Raw genomic sequence first — 23,369 nt, forward strand, 5'->3', positions numbered from 1 at the left:
GTCTCCCATGATGACATTCAAAACTGTCCACAAGGCCTTATACCCGATGGCAGCAAGGCTCTTAGTAGTTCTGACTATACACTCAGTGAGCACTTTATTAGACTTATTTTTATACTTATTAAGTCTTATGTTGCTGTAGTCTATACACTTAGAGGCTTGATGAGTTGTGTGTTCAGAGATGCTCTTCTGCATACCACTGTTGTAATGTGTGCTAGTTTGTGTTACTGTCACCTTCCTGTCAGCTTCGATCAGTCTGGCTCTTCTCCAACCTCTCTCATTAACAATGCGCTTCTGCCCACAGAACTGAGCTGGATGTTTTTAATCCCAGGAGATCAGCAGTGAGATACTCAAACCACCCTGTCTGGCACCAACAATCATTCAACAATCATTCAAAGTCACTTAGATCACATTGCTTCCACATTCTGACATTTGGCCTGAAAAACAGCTGAACCTCTTGACCATATCTGCATGTTTTTATGCATTTAGTTGCTGCCACATGATTGGCTGATTAAATATTTACATTTACAAACTGATGTACAGGTCTACCTAATAAAGTGATCACTGAGTGTATATGCTCTTTGATTTGGACAATACGATCAAACCTTTTGTTAGAACACACATTAAAAGACACACATCAATGCTATACTACAACAACTAACACTACTGTAACATAAAGTTCATATATAAGAGGTTAAAAATGTGTAAAAAAGAAAGAATACATGTTTTAGCTGTCCAGGGATTTCATGTGACCCATTACCCAACAAAGCTATTTCTTGAGTAAGAGTGGTCCATTTACTAGTTCAACCTAAATAATCCCGATGTTCCCTGTGACATCAATACACATTAGTTCAGTAAACACGAGGACACTGGGAAACATAGTCAGCAGGTCCATCCCAACAGTTCTAGTGTCCTTCCTAATGCTGGGGCTGAGAACTACAGGACAATGAAACACAATAAAACCTTTCAGCACCTGCCAAATATGGTCTCTTTTCTCTCCTCGACACAAGCCCTGTTCATTCTTATTGACTTAGTTTGATGGCAAGTTTGAAAATTCATAATTCATAAAGAAGACATCCAGAGTTGGATATTCACAACGGCAGTATCAACATTTCACTAGGAACATTTTTTTAAATGTGCTGAAAGTGAGAGTAGGGGGTCAATTGCAGGGTGCTTAGCTGGATTTAAAACCTCAGGCTTAGACCCCTAGACCACAGCACTGCATTACCAGTGGAACAGCTATTCCCCATTTCACAGATTTGGAGAGCTGTTCCAATTGTAATGCAGTTCTGTGGTCTGCGGGTTTAAAGCCGAGGTTTAAACTCCTGCTAAGTTAGCTGAAATTGACCTTGAATGTTCATAAAATGGTGATGATGCGGTGAATAAACACTGTAAATCATTTTTATATCCAGATTTATTTCATCATGGCTTACTTAAGACAGTACACATCACAAAAGCAGGCCTTTGAAGAACTTCAGACCATACATAATGTACTTGGATTTAGAATACAAACATAGTTATATATTACAAAACTTAATAAAAAATATCAGTTTTTTTTTTTTTTGGATCACAAGGTACAAAAAGCGTTAACATCTCAAAATAAGGTGATAATAAATTCTAATTGTTAAACTGTTTTCATCATCTTAAAAGGCTGACGGCAATGAGAACCACAGTGAGAACCATAAGGCCATAGAGCGAGAGAGACACACAAAACGTTCTCACAATGTTGCTGCAATGTTGTGGCAGTGTTATAACATTGTCAAATCTTTTCAGTAACACCATGAGAACATTGTGTGTTTGCTGGGAATGGAAATAGGAAATGGGAGTGCACTTTGTCTTGGTGTGACAGCATAATAAAGTGAAATAGTGTACACATTTTATTTTACCCATATTTTAGATACATGTGATTGTCTGTGCAGAAAGTGTGATGATGATGTCATGGATTCATGTTGGGAGATGACCATAAGATGATAAACATTCCCATATTTTCCCTTCTTCAAAATAGTTCATGTTAAAGGAACAGATTCAAACAAACAAAATGTTCGCCCACGCCCAATGAGTAATATTTGCCAGCAAATATTTAAATCACAGCAAAATGTGATCACCATTGAAAGTAGCATTCAATAGGTGCTGGTATAACAAAAACAACAGATGTATGCCTCAGGGGAGAAAAAAAAACATCATAAAAATTTCCTCTTAAGTTCAAGCACTCAGCTTGGGGCTAAAATTAATGAACAGTTAAGCATATGCTTTCATTTATTGAGATTTGGTCTTTTGATCGGAGAAGCAAGTCTTTCAGTTTCCGTTTAAAAATGATTGTGTGTTTTGTAAAAAAATTCCAGTTTCTTTTTATTTATTTATTTATTTTTTTACACACAATCAAAACAGAAAGACTGTCCTGAAAGACGACTACAGAATTTCCTCAGATATTCAACCCAATGTGTCTTTACACGGCCCGGCCACCGGGGGGCGACATGGCGCATTGGCAGACTGTGGTAAGGCCGGCGAACTTCTGACACAAACAATATTTGTACTGCATTGATGGAGCCTTTCCTCCTGAACTGAATGAATATGGGTTGTAAGGTGATGGAAGGTGGGGCCACCAGTTTGATAGGGCTTTGATCTCAGCATGATGTAGAGCTTCAATGAGCGTAATCAAGAGTGGTCTCGTGTTTGACTTTGGCTTAGTGCACTTAAGGACAAGTTACCAACATTACCTAGCTGGCCTGTATTACAGCTAACAATATAAATACCCCCAAAATTCCAGGACGAATCTAGCCAGCTAGCAAGCTATGCAATCCCAAGGTAAAAATGTGCAACAGGGTCTACTTGATAAATGAATGGAGATAAAAGCGTGAATAAAAGTGTAAAATACAGAGTCAAGACCCAGAGCAAGCGGGGTTAGAGAAGGGGCATCAACTCCGGTGCCAGAACTTGTGACTATGTTTGCCACTGCGAGCCACGCAAACAAGTTTGAAGAGTTAGGGTTTGTTACGGTACATTAACATTAGAATGTACAGAAGTGGATGGAATGCACTATTTTCTTTGTGGAGAACACAAGCATGCATTGTCACTCCACTATTGACCCGAGGGCAATGAAAGTCCAGGCAAAGTTACTGTATCTTATCACGCAGCCGATAGTCTAGTGATAGGAAAATCTTTAATACAATGACCAAGTAAAGGCCTTCAAGGTAAAAATGTTATTTGTTTTGGAGGCAGGGACTTGACCAAGAATCCTTTTTCAGTAAGTTCTGCTCTCGCGGATCTTAGATGCGCTCTTTAAGTGCAGTGCACCCGCAGTTCAGACGCACTCAGAATGTTAACGCGCCGTTAACCGGGAAACCCCAGACGTTTTTATTATATGTACAGAGGGCCTTTCCCGTTCACCGATGTATTGTTCCAGGCCAAGTCATGCTGATAGTGGTGTTTTTGGCCAGACCACAGGACAGGATCTAAGAGCAGGCAGGTGGTACTCTGTAATAAATCTGTAGCTAACACTAAAGGGCAGATTTCCCGCAGAGGGAATGGCTCTTTATTCCAGAATCAAAGAGGGATTCTGTCTCTATAGCGATTATGGCAACGACCCCAACAAGCTGGAACTGTAAAGCTATGTTAGCCATTCCGTTCATTTCACAGTGAACACAATTGTCTATCGAATACTATCTTGGTTTTACTCTGACTGCGGACACAGGTGCCATTTACAAACTGACGACGATTGATCAGCTAATACTGCATTATAGGCTACAGCTGGCATATTTCCGAGATATCAAAGGGCAAACATGCTCAGGTGAGATTTGAAAGTCTATCACAAAATGCAAAAGTGTTATGAAAATGTATGAAAAACGGATCCATACCCGGCTGAAAAGAACAGCTCAAGCTAGGTTTTGAAACAGCTGGTAGCTGGTTGACCAATTAAGACCGGCTCCCAAATTTCACCAGTTCAAGTTATGTTTTAAAACAGGTGGTAGGCGGCTGACTAGCTGCCAGCTCAGACAGGCTACCAGCACTAACTGGTTGGCCAACTCATACCCAACTAGATCAACTTTATAATCAGCTAAACCAGCTCAAGTTTCAACCTGGTCAAGCTGGCATAGCTGGATTTTACAGCAGGGCATAGACTGAATAAAATCTCCCTCCCATCAGCTGTACTGAGAGTTTACCCTGTCTAAACATACTCTAGTGTAATACGTTTGGTGATTATTATCATGGAGAGTTAGGGATTTAATGGGAATATGACGTCTCAAAGGAGAAGGCTTGCTTCATCACAGAGTGCTTTGCTGTGTATCGTGGTAACGTGGGCAGTGTTAAATAAGTGGCACATATAGACACTGTGCATACAAAACTGGGCTTAACATAACACAAACTGCACTTTGTTTTTTATAGACCGGGGCTTTGGCCTGGACAGTGAACACAGGAAGTCTGGACTGTACACACACTCATGGGAAAGCACTTTTGACCTGGGTCTCTGACCACCACAACAAATGTAAGTGCGCAAACACACAAACACACACATACACATGTACACAGTACATGCATCCCACCAATACACACACGAACACCCATAGCAACACTATACAGCATGGGGAAATACAAGCAATAAAAAGAATATACTATTTATAAATACATGGCTTAATAATACCACAATTTTCTTTCTATTTTACATTTTCCTATTGATCACGTTTACAGGAAACACAAAGCACAGCTCCCTGCGATACCTCTGTCTGGAGGAGCAGACGTTTACATCACCAGATAACACCTTTTACATACAACGAAAAGGCCACTTTACGCAGCAGAAACCTCAGCAAAAAGAGTCACTGCAGAGAAGAGGACAGAGGACAACGACAGGAGTAAAACATAAAAGGACTTCAGCAGTGCCTAGCAGTACCAAGCAGCCTTTGATATAAAATATAGTACCGATATACATTCAGGACCAATCTGGATTCTGAAATAGTGATGTTAAAAGAGAACAATGTGTTTTCTGCTCAAACGAAATAGAAACCGGGCAAAATAATTCAAAAGAAATACAAAAATATTAAAGACACTTAAATAGAGTTAAAACAGTTAAACATAGCCTAGGCAGTGCAGTTGGCACATAGTTGGTCTTGTTCCCACAGTACTGTCTTTAGGGGTCACTGAGCACTGGGCATGTACAGAACCGTATAGAAAGAATAAAATTTACAAGTACATCTCAGTGTGTTTCCATCCACATTACAAAAGTCTCAAATAATATTGTTTTACTTGTACCAATAAAACATGTTCATATATATTTTGCTTGCTCTAGCTACGCAAAATCCCTTGGAGACTGGCTGTAACGAAATTCATCACTGTTCACTGGGTCTTCAGACTTCACTTTTGAAGCAAACAACATCAGTAACCCCACTGAAATAACAGTGAAACCGGACAAATGCACAGCCCTGTTTCTGATATTAGTTACTTGTTCTGGTTAATGGAGAAATAATGGTAATATTACAGTTCTTTACATATACAATAACTCTTGGTAACACTTTACACAAAGTAGGTCATTTACATGTGAATTACACCCTGACTGCAACCTCTCTGCTATTTACACACACTCTGTCACCAAGTGAAATGGCAAGATTTACAGCACTAATGTTAAACAACTACAGTGAGACTCTTATTCTCACTTTGTGTCCCAAAACCGAACCTCTCTGTAATCACTAAATGTATGTAACAGTGTGTACTTGGTTAAAGCATGTAACAGTGTGTACTTGGTTAAGGTGTAGAGAAATGACTGATTTGCCTACAGTGCAGCCACAGGTAAATTTTCAGACTCACTATACAGCTTCCCAAACTTTAAAACCTTCTTTAAAACCTTTCTTTTTTTGAGGTATGTCAAATTGACAGTTAGGCCTATGATAGACATTCAGACATTTTACAACAAAATGTGGCAAAAATAACCATTAACAAAAAAAAAAAGTGAAATTGATAGATGAAATGAAACATTTTAAAAACATACAAACTAGCGAACAGAAAGACGTACTGGGACCTCGCTCACTTGTAGGCAGCAGCTGCGTGTCCCACCATGGGGGGGCGCTGTCCGAGAGAAAGAGAGGCGCTCACACCAGCGTCTCTGGCAGAGCGTCCGTGTTGTCTGACGATAAGAGTTGCCAGATCTGCCACCTCTCCCTCTGCCAGTCCTGCCACTCCTTCCCCTCCACGGGGCTGGCGGGGGAGTGGAGAGACTCCCTCTCCTGCAGGGGGCGTCTGTGTGAGGGGGGGGCGGGCGAGCGGGGAGCATGTGTGGAGGGGGGCGGCGTGGCGGACAGGGCCGGTCGCGAGGGTCCCGGGTAGGGAGGCGGGGGCCTGCCATCGTTCCTCTGGGCAGGCTTTCCTTTATAGGGCGGGGTCACGGAAAGCCCGCCCCTCTGTGGGAGGTCCTCCGAGCTGCTGGATGCCGATTGGCCGTCCAGGCTGAGCTGCAGTGGGCGGGGTCCTGCCTCCCCCTGGGGGGTGCTGCTGGCACGGGTCACCGGGAGGTGTGGCCTGTTTTCTGCTACGCCGGAGGACGTCTGTGTCCGTCGCACCGGCTGCTTCCCGTTGCCCAGGTGACCGGGTAGACCCTCCGACGGGCTGGAGGAACCGCAATCGGACACATTCCCATGGGAGCCTGGGGAGAGTCGGGAAGAGATATACGCACTTGGTCCTGGCATTGTTAACAACACAACACTTCACTACTATAATGAGAACCCAACACATGGTTTAACCCTTAGAAGAGCAGGGTTTATGGAATGTTCTAGAACTCAATCGCTTTCAGTCACCAGCAGTGATTGTGACATCAGCATTAGAATGTTCAGTTAAGAACATTCTAATCACATTTTTTCAGAGATGGAAAATCCAGATTCAGAAAGTCCTCCACAATATTTTTTTCTGATCATCTGGATTAGCTAATTCGCACAATTCTTCACTAATTAGTGAAATCAGCTGGCTGAGTTTGTGGGTGGAAGAAACACACGGCAGGACTTTCTGACCCCTGGATATTCCACCCTTCATATTTGTGATCTCAGACCTTAAAGCAGTGGCTGACTGTAGATGGCAGACCTGCAGGCTACTGTACAGGGGTAGTGTACCTGTGTGCAGCTGATCCTTCTGTCCCGACTTCAGCGTCGCGTGCCACGCTCCCCAGATATTAGTGTGTTCATCGGTGTAGTCTAACGGAAACAGAGTGTTGAATGAGCGTGTTTTCTGTAACTTTCTTTTACATCACCAAGAACAGCCCCAGACAAGCCCACACATTCCAACAGACACATTCAACACAACCTGTCAGATCGTATGAAACATAATCATCTGGATTAGTTTAGCGGGCGTATTTCTCTGACCCGACGGTTGGATCGAAGGTCTGACAGCCTTCCCGTCTCCGACAGGAGAAAGAGATAAACAGGGAAAACAGACACCAGGAGCGTGTGCCCAGACGGCGTCATAAACACGCACGTAACCTCCTCAGAACCGGAGCTGACGAACCGTTGAGCGCAACAATGCAGAAAAACGTTGACGGAAAAGACAGGGCTTTGGCTGAGTTTCACTGCGTAGGGCGTGGCAGATGTTATTCACTTAAAGCTGAGCAGGAACTGCGTCCTGAAACCACGTCCAGAACAGTCCCAGGGGAATTCTACCCCTCCAGCCCGATACAGTCGCACTCCGGAAAGGCCCAGAACGCCCATCTCCAGCGAACGGACTCCTGTTCCGCCCCACCGTGTCTAGTGAGCCGTGGGAGAAGGGCGGATCGATGTACTGACTCACTCCACTCTAAGGCTACCTGTTTGAAAAGCTCCTTAAAGTGTTTACATTCTGGCTCCGTGTACTCAGGGCTTCTTAACGTACACGGCTTTATCGTGCCTGGATCTATTTCGGGATTGGCTCAGGACACTTTATCTTATGAGCCCAAAAAACACACTCACGAGAGAACACAAAATATTTTGCTTCGACACAGCTGATAGCGACCCACCGAAAGCAAACAATTAAGCGGTTCCCATGGAGCCGCAACCCTATACTGTAAATTCAGACCACGCCATACAGGGAACGTATATAAACACGGTCCTAGCAACCCCCAGATCAGAGGAGCCACTGTGGGTCCTGTTTTGTTTTCGTTTATTTGGGCCAAATTTCAAACATAATGACACTGATTATTATTACAGTCAGGTAAAGCAGACATACATGCAGCCATGCTGGCTAATGAACGGTACTGCCGTGTTTTGTATGTGAGCTGGGTAATTTACTATACTTTGTAAGTCTTACAAAACATTTTCCAGTGCGCTCAACATGCTCTGCGATGCATGAAAACAGCTGAACTAAAAATAGTTATAAACTATTTTCTCCTTTTAGTTCTTTGCACAGTTCTTTAATTTAACCCATCTGGACCAAATCGCAGAAAGACAAATCGCATCTCAGGAGACTGCTGGGCCTCCGGTGTAAAAAAAATAAATAAATAATCTTTTTTTCTTTCTTTTGGAAAGTAAATTTTTCCGATTGCTGAATTTGTCAAACTGTGTTTGTAAAGAAGAAAAACCAGATATTCTTCATTTAAAAAAATTACAGGAATATCACTGTTGATGGGACCCAGACCGGTGTAACTTCGGCCCGGAGTTCCGGTCGGTGGGGATGTGTTTTTCGGGGGGCTGCTGTGATTGGCTCACCCTTGCCGCCCCACTGCGCGGGCGCGTTGTCCTTGGCGCGGCCCTTGAGGGGCCCCACCAGCGTGTACTGCTCCGGGACCCGGAACAGCCGGTCGGCCCGCGGGCTGCCCCCCTCGCCCTGCTGCAGCGTGCGGTCCGACAGCACCGGGGAGTTGTTGTCGTACGGGGACACCTCCCCGCTCGACGCCTTGTTGGAGTCGCTGGAGGAGTGGCGCTCATTCAGAGAGAACGGGGCCTCTGGCATCAGGTCTGGGCTCCTGGAATGACCCGGACAGACAGGGGACTTCGTACAATTCACCCAATTCAGTATGAGCTGTAGCAATCAATCATTTACTGCTAACTTGCAGAATTGAGAACAGCAGTTATACCATTTGGCTATGAGGCTCTTCATGTTATACATTCTTACATGAACTCGATACTACGAAGAGCCTGAGGCTCACTCAGCAAAGCCTGCTTTTCTGTACTTAAAATAACATTTTGCCATTTCTCAGCAACCTGTGACCTCTCGTGCTTCTGTTTTTTTGAGCCATGTTCAGCACTCACGATCAGTCGTAAATCAGGAATCAGAGGCACATTACCTTACGCAGTTCATGAGATATGACATGAATTATTAGTGGAAAGTTTGCTCAGCTTCAGGCCAAGTGGCTGGGGGGAATGTGTCACTAGCACAGGGCGGCCACCAGGGGGCGATCAAGTGCTTCTATATATTGCGACTGTGGGTATCGCTCCCGTGCATGAGGGAGTAAGACTGTGTGTGTATGTGTGTGTGTGTGTGTGTATGGGTGTCTTCATGAGAGAGAGAACATGTGTGAGTGTGTATGTTCACGAAAAGGAGTGCATGTTTGTGTGTGTGCGCGCATGAGTATGTTCATGAGAAAGACAGGCAGAGCGAGTGAGAGTGCATGCTTGTGTGTGTGTGCTTGAGAGAGATGGAGAGAGAGTGCATGTGTGTGTGTGTGTGTGTGTGTGTGAGAGCACACGAGAGAGAGATGGAGAGAGAGTGTGCAGGGGACAGTAAACATGTGTGTGTTGAGGAGGACAGAGCCACACTCACGACCACTGTGAAGCCTTCCTGCGCAGGAGATAGTCCACCACGTCCGGGTCGGTCTCCAGCAGGCTCATGAGAACCTCGTTCTGCAGCTCAGCGGGGACCTGCGGACGTAAGGGCACAGAAAGCCAGTGTCACAGGCGAAGCGGGGCCGGGGGCCAGAACAACAACACTGTGCACTGGGACCACAAATCACTGAACCGAACCGGTGAGGGGCCCCAAAGCATCACCGCCACAGCCAAACATAGACCTACAGGGGCCCAACATCTCCCTTTCTCACTCAGAATTCAATGGAGCAGCAATAACAGACTTTCAGCAAAAACTCAACTGGAGCTACAGTAAACGAAGACATTGCACAACCCCTGCTAATTGAATATAATACTTTTTCTTTTTTGTAACATTTGCACCAGCAAATGTTTTCTACCTCCAACAGTTCCCTAAAAGGAAATTCTTTTTGGAACACTAAAACTAAAACTGGACGTGAAAAAACAAAAGATGAAGGTTGAGTGGTTCAAAATTTTAGCAATATTTTTAGCGTCAGTATAAAAGACTGCGTGGTATTATATGTGTGTATGTATGTGTGTATGTGTGCGTGTGTGTAGGTGTGTGTTTGTGTGCGCATGTGTGTGTTTGTTTGTGCGAGCGTGTGTTTGTGTGTAACAGCTGGAAATTGTAAGAACTCCTCAGGGATGGACCAGGACGAGGTCAGAGAGTCCAATGACATCACCGGGAAAAGGCAGAGCAGCCCAATCAGCACGACACTTCACAGAACCCACGAGCCACTCATCTCCCACAAAGATGTCAATACAGTGGGGGAATCAGAAGTGAAACAATTTCAGGTCAGGGTAAAAGCTGAGAAAGCTTCCTGGCACCGACTCGACTCCTCTTTTTACGAGCGGCTCCAGCCCGGCTTTGCGCTAAACCGGCTCTTTCTGAGTTCTTCTCGCACGACACAGCCGTGTTTACATTCTATAAGACCGGCCATTGTCTCTAAAGCCTGTTAAACCAAACAGCTTGTACAAGGCCAGTACAAACACATACAGGGCTGTCCCTGGCTTTTATTTGCTCAAATGCTCGATGTGATGTTTGATGTTAATTATAAACATAACAGTTACATGATAAGCGCGAGGTTTCTTTGGCCGGTTTTAATTTGACATTTGTGAAATTTGAGGTTGGCACAAAGCCAGGATGGGCAGAAACGTTCACGGGCAGAAAGCTGATGTCTAACAGAGGTCAACGAGTACAAATGTAAAAGTGGAGTGCACAGTCTTGTGAGTGTATGTGGAGGGGTGGGGGGAGGGGTCTACTTTTATATGGCTAAAATACTCTGCATTCCACATTTCAAAGAAAGCTGCCAGATGTTTTATTGAATAAGCTGTCTGAATAAATCAAATTCATTTATATTAGCAACGTTACAGCCTACAGCCCGGGCCTTCTTCCTGTGGGTGTACCCCTGTATTCCGCCCCCCTCCTCACTTCCTCTGGCTGTACCCCTGTATTCCGCCCCCCTCCTCACTTTCTGTGGGTGTACCCCTGTATTCCGCCCCCCTCCTCACTTCCAGTCGGTGTACCCCTGTCATCTGCCCCCCTCCTCTTTTCCTGTGGGTGTACGTGTACTCCTGTATTCGGCCCTCTCCTCACTTCCTGTGGGTGTTCCCCTGTATTCTGCCCCCCCTCCTCACTTCCTGTGGGTGTTCCCCTGTATTCTATCCCCCCTCCTCACTTCCTGTGGGTGTTCCCTTGTGTTCTGCCCTCTCCTCACTTCCTGTGGGTGTACCCCTGTATTCGGCCCCCCTCCTCACTGTGCCCGTATATCACACTCACCATGAAGAGGGCCTCGTAGGAGGAGATCATCCTCTGCACCACGCCGATGATGGCCGTGCTCTCCTCCGCCCGGGCCGAGCTCTGCACAGAGAACTCCTTATCTGTGCTCTTCTGCTTGTGCAGGAGGTTCGGCCCAAAGATGGTGGCCAGGTTCAGCGACGTCATCTTGTTCCCAGTGACCTACACACCCACACACAGACACACACAGACACACGTGCACACACAGATAGACGCACACACACACACACACACACACACACACACAGACGCAGAAACAGACACACACACACGCACACGCACACGCACACGCACACGCACACGCACACGCACACGCACACGCACACGCACACACACACACAGACACAGACACAGACACAGACACAGACACAGACACACACATGTCAGGCCCACCTCAGGCTGGGAGGGTAAAGTGGAGTTGGCGGGCAGGTCGTGTGGGGGACTGGGCGGGCACACAGGGGCCTGGGGTGACGCTGTAATCCTGACCGTACCTGAGCCCACTGCGCAGGGCGGGGTTAAGGCAGCTTAGCTACGCATCGTCATGTCATCCCTGTAATCGCGGGATAACGAGGGCTTAATTGACCCCCTGATGGGGCTTTTGGCTGGCAGCTCCCCTGGCTCAAACACTCCTGTGTGCCAGCTCTCGCCTCCCCCAGGGAATCAGAGAGTTATTAAAAGAGCAGAAACATCAACTGCACTGTGCCTTTTTTACATCAGCAATTTCCATGAGGAAGCCTGAAATAGCTCAATTCCAAAGTCCAACAATCTCTCATTTCAGTCTGGTACACAAACACGGGCTGCTGAGTGACTCATTCGGTTAAGGCACCATGTTGTGGTACGTCGATTAACCCCACAGTCTCGGCTCGAATCTAACCATGCCAGTGTTGACTTACTTGACGAGGTGCCTGTGAACCAAATGTTAAAGAGGCATATGAACGGTCTTCCTCTGACTCCACTCTATAAGAGCTCAGCTGTAGTCTGTGGCATGAAAAGCAGCAGGCTGGCAAAACTGGCAGTGGGGTTCATGCGTGTACAAGGCGGTGGCCGCACACAGTTGGCCATTCAGTTCGCTCAGCCCCATGTTGGGCTCCAAATTCATTAAAACTCTTTATATTTTCCCCAAGAAAAAGCTACACTGAGGCAAGTTAAACAAAAGCTATCCACCATGTCCAGATTAAGATAGAGCAGGTGTCTTTTTTTAACCCACAGCGTCTTATTACAAAGGAAAATGGCATAAAATGACGTCACTTGGCCGAAACGGGATGTTTTTGTACCGTCTGCACTCCATTCCCGAATGTCAGAGCTGTGTGGAGAAAATGCTGCCTTATGGGAAGGAATGTGTGAGCCTCACGATGTCCCTGGCATAGTGCTGCAGCCGAACACCCCACTGATCTGAGTTCAGCTTAGAGACGTCAATTCACTAACACCCCACTGATCTGAGTTCAGCTAAGAGATGTCAATTCACTAACACCCCACTGATCTGATTCCAGCTTAGAGACGTCAATTCACTAACACCCCACTGATCTGAGTTCAGCTAAGAGATGTCAATTCACTAACACCCCACTGATCTGAGTTCAGCTTAGAGACGTCAATTCACTAACACCACACTGATCTGAGTTCAGCATGGAGACGTCAATTCACTAACACCCCACTGATCTGAGTTCAGCTTAGAGACGTCAATTCACTAACACCACACTGATCTGAGTTCAGCATAGAGACGTCAATTCACTAACATCCCACTGATCTGAGTTCAGCTTAGAGATGTCCATTCACTAACCCACACTGATCTAAGTTCAGCTTAGAGATGTCAATTCACTAACACCCCACTGATCTGAGTTCAGCTAAGAAATGTCAATTCACTAACACCACACTGAAGCAAGTTAATGTATTTTGTGTTTATGTTGTATTTTGTGTATTTAATACATTTTGTGTTGTATTTCATGCTGATCGGACCTACGTGATGTGAATCTTTCCAAGCACAGTGAATTGCATAACTTTCAGCATTTTTGGTATTGAGCCCATTTATACAGCTGGACATAAAACAAGATGACTCAAGTTAATTACCTTCCTTAAGGGTACAACACCCAATAAATTCTCAATATGTTATTACAGCATCCCGAGAACCATAATTGAGACATTTATGCATGTGTCTATTAATGTACTGCTCATTAATACTTAATTAATTCAATAATATTTATTAACAAAAATAATATGGTTCATTTGACCTGCTAGTGAATGGTACTAGGCTGGATACCACTGTTCCATAACCTATGAAGTCCCGCAGGGCTCCATCCTGGGGCTAATCTTTTTTTAAACAGAGAGCAGCATGAATTGTAATGTGGCCACAGAGGGGATGTCCCACTGCTCACCTCCTGCCCGTCTCTGTCGTGAGCATCGTTGGCGTGGGCGGCCACCGTGAACAGGAAGTCCAGCAGGCGGTGGAGGGTGTCGCTGTTGCTGGGAGGCAGCAGGTAGATGAGCAGCTGAATGGAGGCCTGCTGCTCCTCGTGATCCAGCACTGCAGCATTACATTAGAAAAGATTAGATCTTATTAGGTCACTTTAGATTTATCTGGGTCAAATTGGATCACATGAGGTCACTTTAGATCAAATGAGATCACACTGGGTCACTTAAGACCATATTAGGTCATATGAGACCAGATTCATTCACACTTTATCTATCTGTTAGATCACATTAAGTCAGATTTGAACATAGTATCACATTAGGTCAAATTACATCACTTTATATACATTGGACAGCCCATGAACAACCCTCAAGGCTTTATGGTACATAAAACCAGGCTTTAAAAGTCCTCCTGTTACACATTAATGTCCAGCAGAGGGGCGAATCCCGGTTGCAGACCAGTGTGTCTGCCTGCACCTGCGGCCGAACAGGGCGGGGGCTCATCAGATCACTGATTAACAGCTGACCCGCGCTGTGAGGACAGGGCTTCAGCCGCGGTGGCGTGTGTTTGCAGTCAGTCCGGGTCAGCGATTGGCTGGACTGCGCTGGGTATTATGGGAGGTGAGTTTGAGGTCAGGCACAGGGGGAGGCTCCTCACGCAGAGTGTTGATGAACGCCGTGTAGAGCTCCTTGGTCAGTAAAGGGTCAGGCATGTCTCGGAGGAACTCCTTCAACAGCGCCGCCACGTCGTGGACGCTGTGCTCCTCTTCCAACGGGACGTCCACCCCTCGGTCAAACTCCTCCCGCAGCTGTGGGTCACATGACACAACCGCAACCTTAGACACCACTGCACGGCACCCCTTTATTTTATGAATAGCTGATGTTCAGGTGACAAATGCAACACTGGGTTAGCTCGGTTAGCACTGGAAATACTTATTTAGCTACAAATAAAGTATGCTAACGCTGAAGATGCCTCAGGATATTAACCTTGCTAGTGCCACACTTGCCCATGAAAAGCCTGCAACGGTCTATTCTGGGCTGTCCTCCACATTTCCATGGCCATAAATTTAGGAATCCGCATCATTGTTAGAAAGGACACACGTCAGTTAATCAGTGACGCTGGAATCTGATTAGCTTAGCCCGCTGCTGTGCAGCCGCACTTAAATCTGAATTCCTTCATGTCTTTAACCTTGACCTTTCAGCTACTCATTAACTGTGAATAGGAACGCCGTTGTGCTTCAAGGCGTGTGTGAATTTCGGCTTGCAAGGAACCGAGGCGATAAGGAAGAGCGTTTCCTACGCTAAATCGCCGCGGGCGCGGTCTTTATCTGCGTAATCAGGGCCGGTGCCACCCTTCCAGTGTGCACAGGGATCCACTTTGTGCTAATGAGGACTGGCAGTGAAAGGAGCACAGGTTCCCCTCACAGAGGACGACTAAATGACTCAATTCTGCAAGCAGGGGGAAATACTGCGCTCTTTCCAAAACAGCTTTTGTTGAAATCCTTGTCCCTTCACTGACCTGATTCAGGAATACTCCCTTATAGTGAGACCATGTCGGACAGGTTTCTGTCCACCGTATTCCCTTACTCCATTTGGAATAGGATACTATCTATTATTTGCCTCTGCAGGCTTCCTGCTGGTAAGCTTTTAACGTTTTGGAAGGAAAACAGTCAAATTGTCCTTTGAAACGGAAGTTGTATTTTAAAATGAAGCATTTTGAAATAAAAATGATTGATTGTGACAACTCTCTTTTTATTACTTAGTGGCACTGACATTTTGCTTAAAAGTTGTTCAATGTTTACAGTCACACACTTTATCTGGCCCTGTCAGTTTAGATACTTGAGCTGGTGCAGCACAGATCCACTAATCTTTTTTTTTTAATGGATATGTCAGTTTAAGTGTCCTCCTTTAGCCCATCCAGATGATTTGAAGATCAGTATACTGTACAGCACCTGCTCTTAGCTGTTGCTTGAGATTCAGCCGATATTATGCAGGTATAAATCAAGGAATATGAAAACAGTGTCAATACATTAAAATTATTTTTGAAAGGTTTATAGGTTTACAGTGGAGTCTACATGCATGTACATTTTAAACCTTTGTTCTGTCTTAATGGGAGTTGATGAAATTGAGTTTGTCATAGCATTGACCTAATTCAAAATAAACCAAGGGCCGGTTTGTAATCATGAAAAAGCCAGGGGGAATTTCACACTCGTTTATTGTATGTTAGCTTCCAAATCCAAAGAAAACAGCAAAGTTAATATTTAAAAACGTCCTTGTTTCCTCAATTAGAGGAAAGGGTCATCAGCTGGCACCCACACTTACTGTAGCTCTCCTTAATCGTGAGCAGGTCAGCTCAATTCCCTGACCCGCACACGACCCTGAAACCACGGGTTACACACAGCCCAGAAACCACGGGTTACACACAGCCCAGAAACCATGGGTTACACACAGCCCAGAAACCATGGGTTATACACAGCACTGAAACCATGGGTTACACACAGCACTGAAACCATGGGTTACAGACAGCCCTGAAACCATGAGTTACACACAACCCTGAAACCATGGCTCCTGCCTTTTATCCATTTCCCAGGTCTCCACCATAAACACCTCAAGCCTGAGATCTGGTAGAGGAATGCACCTTTATACCAAGTTCCACAGTATGGGGATAATGGCTAATGTCCCATACTGTTGTGCACTGCTCTCAAGAGTATTGCACAAACCCTCTTTCATTAAACAACAGGTTTGTGAGATTTGATTCACCCTCAATCCCAATTCTCTGATATTCCCGCTTTTTCATGTGATTTACCTCCCATTTCACTGCTTCATGCCGCATGCTGCCTTCATAGATGTTGATGCAGCACTTCAGAACAAGAATAGACACCAGCACACTCCCCATACCCAGAATACCCTGCTGCAGATGCACCTTTTCCAAAAGCATTAGCCACTGTCTGCTAAAAGCCTGCTTGAATTACACTGTGTAATTAGTGCCCACTTGCTCCTTTTATCAGTGCACCCACAGCCACAAAGACATGAATACTCAGAGAAATGCATTCTGGGTACTGAGGCTACCTTAATAACAAACTGATTTTATGCCGTTTGATTGCATCTTTACACCCACTGTGTCCCCAAACATTTCACACAGTGAATCAAACTAAACTGTGCCTGTCCCTAGTACAACACACCCAAACGTTTCACACAGTGAATCAAACTAAACTGTGCCTGTCCCTAGTACAACACACCCAAACGTTTCACACAGTGAATCAAACTAAACTGCCTGTCCCTAGTACAACACACCCAAACGTTTCACACAGTGAATCAAACTAAACTGTGCCTGTCCCTAGTACAACACACCCAAACATTTCACACAGTGAATCAAACTAAACAGTGCCTGTCCCTAGTACAACATACCCAAACATTTCACAGTGTAACAAAGTAAACTGTACATCATACCCAAACTCAAACTGCATAAACATTAACCATTCATATGAAAGACACTAAACATCAAATCATCTAATCACATACACATATGAAAACATCAATCAATTTTAATAGACAATAATTCCAGGAGGTTATCTGATACATGAAGGGCCAGTTTCACTGACATCGATTAAGATTAAGTTGGACTGAACTGAGTTTTGGAATGGAGAATCTGTGAAACTGGCCTATAATGTCTAAAAACATTTCTCACGTTGTGCCGTTTGTCTTACCTGCCTCACTCTTTTCTTCCTACTTCCTACACGAAAAATCCCCACTGTTTGAAGACCTGACAGGGTGAAAAGAAGTTACGGAATACAGTTAATGAACACACTGTACCGCAGCTGAGACAGATGGAATTGCATGCCAGCATTTCAGGAACATCCAAATGAAAGTATTTAAACTGTGGGCTTACTTTTGCGGCCTGACCTCAGGCTTACTCAGAAAGTAAATTACATTTCAATTTTCATTATACATTATTCATACAAATACTCATTCATACAATATTGGTGCATTTAACTGGACACACACGCTTCAGTGCAGTCTGGTATTTGGACAGTGACACAGTTTTTGTTGTCTGGGTTCTGTACTCCAGCACAATTGATTTTAAATGAAATAATGAAAACAACTGAAGCAGACTGTCAGGTTTAATTGGAGGGTAGTTACATTAATATCGGGTGATCCGTGTTGGAATTATATCCCTTTTTATACGTAATTCCCTGGAAGAAACTGGAGGCACACCAAGGCAAAAAATGCATTAGCCAAAAACGACTTCAGCTGAAACATTGGGTGTTTTATTGTCCTGCTCAGTTAAAATTGACTAAAGAACAAAAAAGAAAATGAAAATGCTTTTTTTTTGCCTTGGTATGTACTGATTTTTTGGATTCGTACCCATTTCATTTTTTTCTGCTGATCTGCTGTTTAGAAATGACTCATTTGTTTATATATTCAAGGACCACCTAGCCTTTTTTGTATAGTTGCCCAATTTTAAAGGATCAAAAGTAATTGGACAATAGGCTGCTCGGCTGTACCTTGGCAAACTGTGTGTCATTGCATCATTAGTTTATACATAAGAAAGCGAACAAAAGGTTGATTCTAGGTTTGCATTTGCATTTTGAGTCTGTTGCTGTTGTCTCAACATGAGAACCAAATAAATGTCAATGCCAATAGCAAGCAACCTGGTAGACCATGGAAGACCACTTTAATGGATAACAGAAGAATACTTTCAATTGTGAAGAAAAATGCTTTTCAACAATTGAACAGCTCAAGAACACTCCTGTTTCCTAGGTGATTTTTAAAACAATCACATGGGGTTTTCCACAATAGATAAATGCACAGAGGCCAGAAATAAGGGAGGATGAGTAATATGAACGATTATTCCCCCTTAATATATCTTCCACAGTCCACCCCTTTTACTGACTCAAATGAAAAACCATCCTCAATTCATTTATTTGATCAAAGTACAATACGCTCAAATATTAATTAGATTATCATAGAAAATGTGCAAAGTCTGTTGGTGAGAGTTAAGCTACACCTAAGCTGTGTTCCCAACTGGCACGAAACCAAAGCCCCCACAACCCAACCAAACTAACCAATCCTGTTCATGGAGATCGACTGACCTGTAGGCTTTCACTCCAACCATGACAAAGCACACCTCAACCAGCAGCTAGAGATCTCTTTGAGCTGCTAATCAGAAGAGTGAGGGTTGGGTTGGTTGCCACTGTCCTACACCTTCAGACCCGTAAAGCTGGGGGGTCAGTCGTGGCAGTGCTGGTACCAGGCCTGTGGGCCACCTGCTGGAGCACCTGGCTGCCTGTGGGGACGTGTGGACCTCAGGGCACGGCTAACCCCCGTCCTCTCCTCTCCTCCGCTCTCACCGTATTTCTCCAGGTGTTGGCAGCAGCTGTCCACCAGCCGGGGCACCTGGCGGTAGATGGGGTTGAGGCTGAGCTTCTTGTCGCGGTGCTTCTCCTTCTTGCTGGGAGCCTCGGCCGGCAGGGAGAGCTGCAGGGCCTCCAGCAGGCGGGACTGACTGTCGTCCAGGTCGGTGATGGAATCCACAGACATTCCGCCCTGAGGAACGCCGAGGAATGCGCAGGCATTACATCATCTCCACTCCCGTCGCCCCACCCCCACCCCGCCCGCTCCCCCGAGCTCCGCAGATGGTGGGCTCCAAGCTCCAAGCTCTTTGTCCGTTAATAAAGACATCCTACTCGCAGGCTTGAAGTGCAGCTTTGGAGGTTATGAAAATAGTTATGGAAAAAAAACTGATTTCTGGGTCCATAGATTCTCTGTGCTGTTGTATCTGTCTCTTGTACCTACGCCCCCAAACTTTTTGCAGCATATGAGACAAATTTACAGTTTAAGAGATGTACAATGTCAGTAAACCCACCCTCAGTAGTTCGTTTTTGAACTTTTCCATTCACAAAGCGGCATGAACATCAAAATGCACTTCAACTGACCAGAGGCCAAAGCTACCCAAAGTTCCCAAATGAAAGACACGGGCAAGCTGTAAATCAAAGACTGGGGGGTTTGTGGGGGAGAGTGAGGGATGAGAGGAGAGAGGGATGAAAGGGGGAGCAGGTTGAGGGATGAAAGGGGGAGACCCTCACCCGTCGTCGAGCCCGGGGGGGCGGCTCGGGGGTGTTGGGGGAGGTGGACTCGTTGGGCGTTTCGGAGGTGGAGCTCAGGGACGACGTGCTGCTGGACAGCTCCTTGTTGGGCCTCTTGATGGCGAACTGTAAGATGGAGGACACCAGGTCCGAGGGGTCCCTGTGCTCCCCCCGCTGGGACTCCTGCCGCTGCTTATGGGAGCGGTCGTTAGCGATCACCTGCCACAGGGGCAGGCCGAAAGCCTGAGGGACAAACTCTGCAGGGCCAGGGAGAGAGAGAGGGAGGGAGAGAGAGAGAGAGAGAGAGAGAGAGAGGGAGAGAGAGAGAGAGAGAGAGAGAGAGAGAGGGAGAGGGAGAGAGGGGAGAGGGAGAGAGATAGATAGAGAGAGGGAGAGGGAGAGAGGGGAGAGGGAGAGAGATAGATAGAGAGAGACAGAGAGAGAGGGGAAGAGAGGGGAAAGGGAGAGAGGAGGGGGAGAGCGAAAGAGAAGGGAGAGAGAGTGGGGGAGAGGGAACGGGTAGAGAAGTGGAGAGAGGGGGAGGGGAGAGAGGTGGAGTAGTGAAGAAAGGAAGGCAGAGGTGAATGGGTACAGAGAGGGGGAGAGAAAAAAGGAAACAGTTCATAACAGAGTATTGCAAGAACTTGTCCGATTCTATAGCAATTCAACTGTGATCTTTTATCATAATTTTGGTCCAATATATGCAAGTAATGCATCAGCCTAGATACAGATATGTTTGACAATGACAACTACATTTGGAACAATAATTCAGTGACCTGCGATTTTCAATCAAAAAAAAAATTGTCCCTTTATTTATATTGAATAATAATGAGTAATTACATTTCATATTTTTGTTGGACCTACTACTGAGCATTTTAATTGGAATGAGCACCAGATATCAGGACCATAGATATCAGAACACATGTAATAAATCCAGATAAATATAGAGCACCCAGATAAATACACCTTATCTTGCCACTTTCTTACAAAAGGTGCCAAAAAACTTCTGCCTCTGGTCTAATCTGACCACTGGGTAAGAACAGCTTTGATAAACTCTTAGACTGACTCTTAGGCCTTTGTATTAGAGAAATTCCACCACAAAATTGAGGTAATTTAACGTCATATAAAGGCGTAACTGATTAATTATCTATGTGTAGCTGGCCAAAGCTCTGTACAGAGATATCAGCAGAAAAAGTGCACATTCCATAATGTCATACACCTCTAACCTCTGCCGCTAATTTGAATGTACGGACTGCTTTGAAATGGACAGCCTCTCACCCCACCTTCGAGTTTAGCTACTTCGGAAAAGATATGAACAACACTTTGTTTGGACAACCTGTCTTACAAACCAGTTAGTTAAAGCATGCGGAGGCCATTGTAGTGTTTAGTGAAGCAGGTACCTGCAGCAGCACAGTCGTGGGGGCTGTACAGTATCTCTGCGCTCACTACAGCTGAGAGCTCAGAGCTCATTTTAACCAGGAGGACAGCTACTCTTCTACAAGTTAATTTTATGGTGGAGCACACCTTTAATATGGTGGCAATTCATGAGAGAAGAAAGTACACAGAGGTCCACACTCAAATGATTAATCAAGCAAGAGTTAACAACTAATTTGGGTAATGCTTTATTTTACAGTAATTCCCTAGTACTTACGGTGTAAATACCAGGTACTTATTACATAACTGTTTTGATGTCAGAGGTAAGTACTATGAAACAGGCTATAAAACATACTTGCATAGGACTTACATATGGTACTTACTGACTTTGTTTTATAGTACTTATCACTGAAATCATGTAGTTTCCTAATACTTATACAAGTAGCTGTGTACTTACCCAGTAAATGCTAGGTAAAATAAAGCGGTACCATTATTTTACTTTTATTTTGAAGGCGGACATGTTTCAGCTCATGCCCACTTCAACACCTTTCAAACAGAGAATTCAGCAGAGAAAATTCAATGTTACATCAAGACCTTGGCAGCAACTTTAAATAAAAACGGATACATTTCAACAGCTGTACCGTCATAAGATCCATGATCAGTTCCTTCCTTTACTCACATTACTGACAAAGTTCACTGGTCTCTGAGTCTGTTAGCTTGTCATTAGCCTCACGCTAGGAGGGATTAGCCTGCCAAAACAAAACACTCTAACTGTGCTGCTGCTGCTACAGACACATTGTAAGGAAAGTTGGATTAACACGGTATCATTTCACAAACATAGAAACTAAGGTAATCCGAGGATAATAGAAAAATTAAGAAGAGACAGGTATAAATCAATGAATTCAATGAATTCAAAATGATGCAGTAATGGACAAATGGACGGTTTTTGCTTGGGCTGTGTGACCCTATATCCAGTGTCATGCACTGTTTGTGGAACAGATCCTTTGGTTCAGTTTGTCATTTCACAAGAACATGAAATTACAGTGTACACTTCATCTTGAGGTCATTCCTATCTGCAGATATAATCCTACAGAAAAGAGCCAAAAGCCCAATTGTTTTTGCAAAGTCTTTGACCACCCAGTCAACAGTGAAGCACAAACACATTCCCTCACACATTAACCGGGAGGCTGAGACGCACAGTTGTCGGAGCGGCTCTTCATGAAGAGGGTCACACTCGATGACTTCGCTCCTTGTTATGTTGGCAAAAGCAGCTGAGAATGCCTGGTCCGGCTCGGGCCGCATATCTCCGGCCAAACGGATCAAAGCCTCCATTTTCCAGCCCTTCAGCCGGCGTGTGAGAAAACAGAGCCCAGCTGTGACAGAACAAAGGTCCGAGAGAGCGGGCCGCAATCCCACAACCCCTTTCTCCCACGGCTCCCAGGAGCTATCTTTACTCACTCGCACTGGAAAAACCAACAGTCCTTCTGTCACCGGCGGGGAGGAAGATAGGCCTGTCTCCATTTTATCATCATTCAGCCATCGAATGCTGAATGTTTCCATAAAAGATTGTGCGTATGTGTATGCGTGTGTGCACATGTGCGTGTGTGTGTGTGTATGCGCATGTGTGTGTGAGTGCATATGCATGTGTTTGTGTGTGTTTTCATGTATGCGTGTACCAATAGCTTCACATTCCACATACTATGTTATGGTGAAACTCACAGGGCTTATTCACAGGGCAAGTCTGAGACTGTCCTCGTGTGCTACATAAATAGGAAACGGATACCCAGGAAGCCAGCTTCACGCAGACACGGGGACGACACTTTGTCTAGCTTCCACTCCGTGCTCCCCCTTAAGACCCAGACTCCTCTGGCCTCGCGTGCTCTTGGCTGTCGAGACTGACTCAGCCTGAACGCTTCGGACCGAAACGTCTCTTCAGAGGGAGTGGCCGCATTTCTCAACAATACAGCC

General features: G+C 45.1%; 1 protein-coding gene across 4 annotated transcripts in view; it reads right to left on the reverse strand.

Annotated features, from left to right (window-relative positions):
- Positions 1-1,393: 1,393 nt before the first annotated feature.
- LOC133116541 (rho GTPase-activating protein 6) overlaps positions 1,394-23,369 on the reverse strand; it is a 103,443-nt gene continuing 81,467 nt past the window's right edge. For all 4 annotated transcript variants that reach the window (XM_061226194.1, XM_061226195.1, XM_061226197.1 and 1 more), the window contains exons 4-13: positions 20,028-20,284; positions 19,293-19,488; positions 17,649-17,704; positions 14,600-14,750; positions 13,908-14,056; positions 11,521-11,700; positions 9,703-9,800; positions 8,649-8,905; positions 7,086-7,166; positions 1,394-6,625 (exon numbers count right to left, since the gene is read on the reverse strand). In XM_061226194.1, the coding sequence (XP_061082178.1) occupies positions 6,075-6,625; positions 7,086-7,166; positions 8,649-8,905; positions 9,703-9,800; positions 11,521-11,700; positions 13,908-14,056; positions 14,600-14,750; positions 17,649-17,704; positions 19,293-19,488; positions 20,028-20,284 (1,976 nt within the window). In that variant the 3' untranslated portion in view covers positions 1,394-6,074. The remainder of the gene's footprint in view (positions 6,626-7,085; positions 7,167-8,648; positions 8,906-9,702; positions 9,801-11,520; positions 11,701-13,907; positions 14,057-14,599; positions 14,751-17,648; positions 17,705-19,292; positions 19,489-20,027; positions 20,285-23,369) is intronic.

Source organism: Conger conger, chromosome 17 (assembly GCF_963514075.1).
Source record: "Conger conger chromosome 17, fConCon1.1, whole genome shotgun sequence".
NCBI lineage: Eukaryota > Metazoa > Chordata > Actinopteri > Anguilliformes > Congridae > Conger > Conger conger.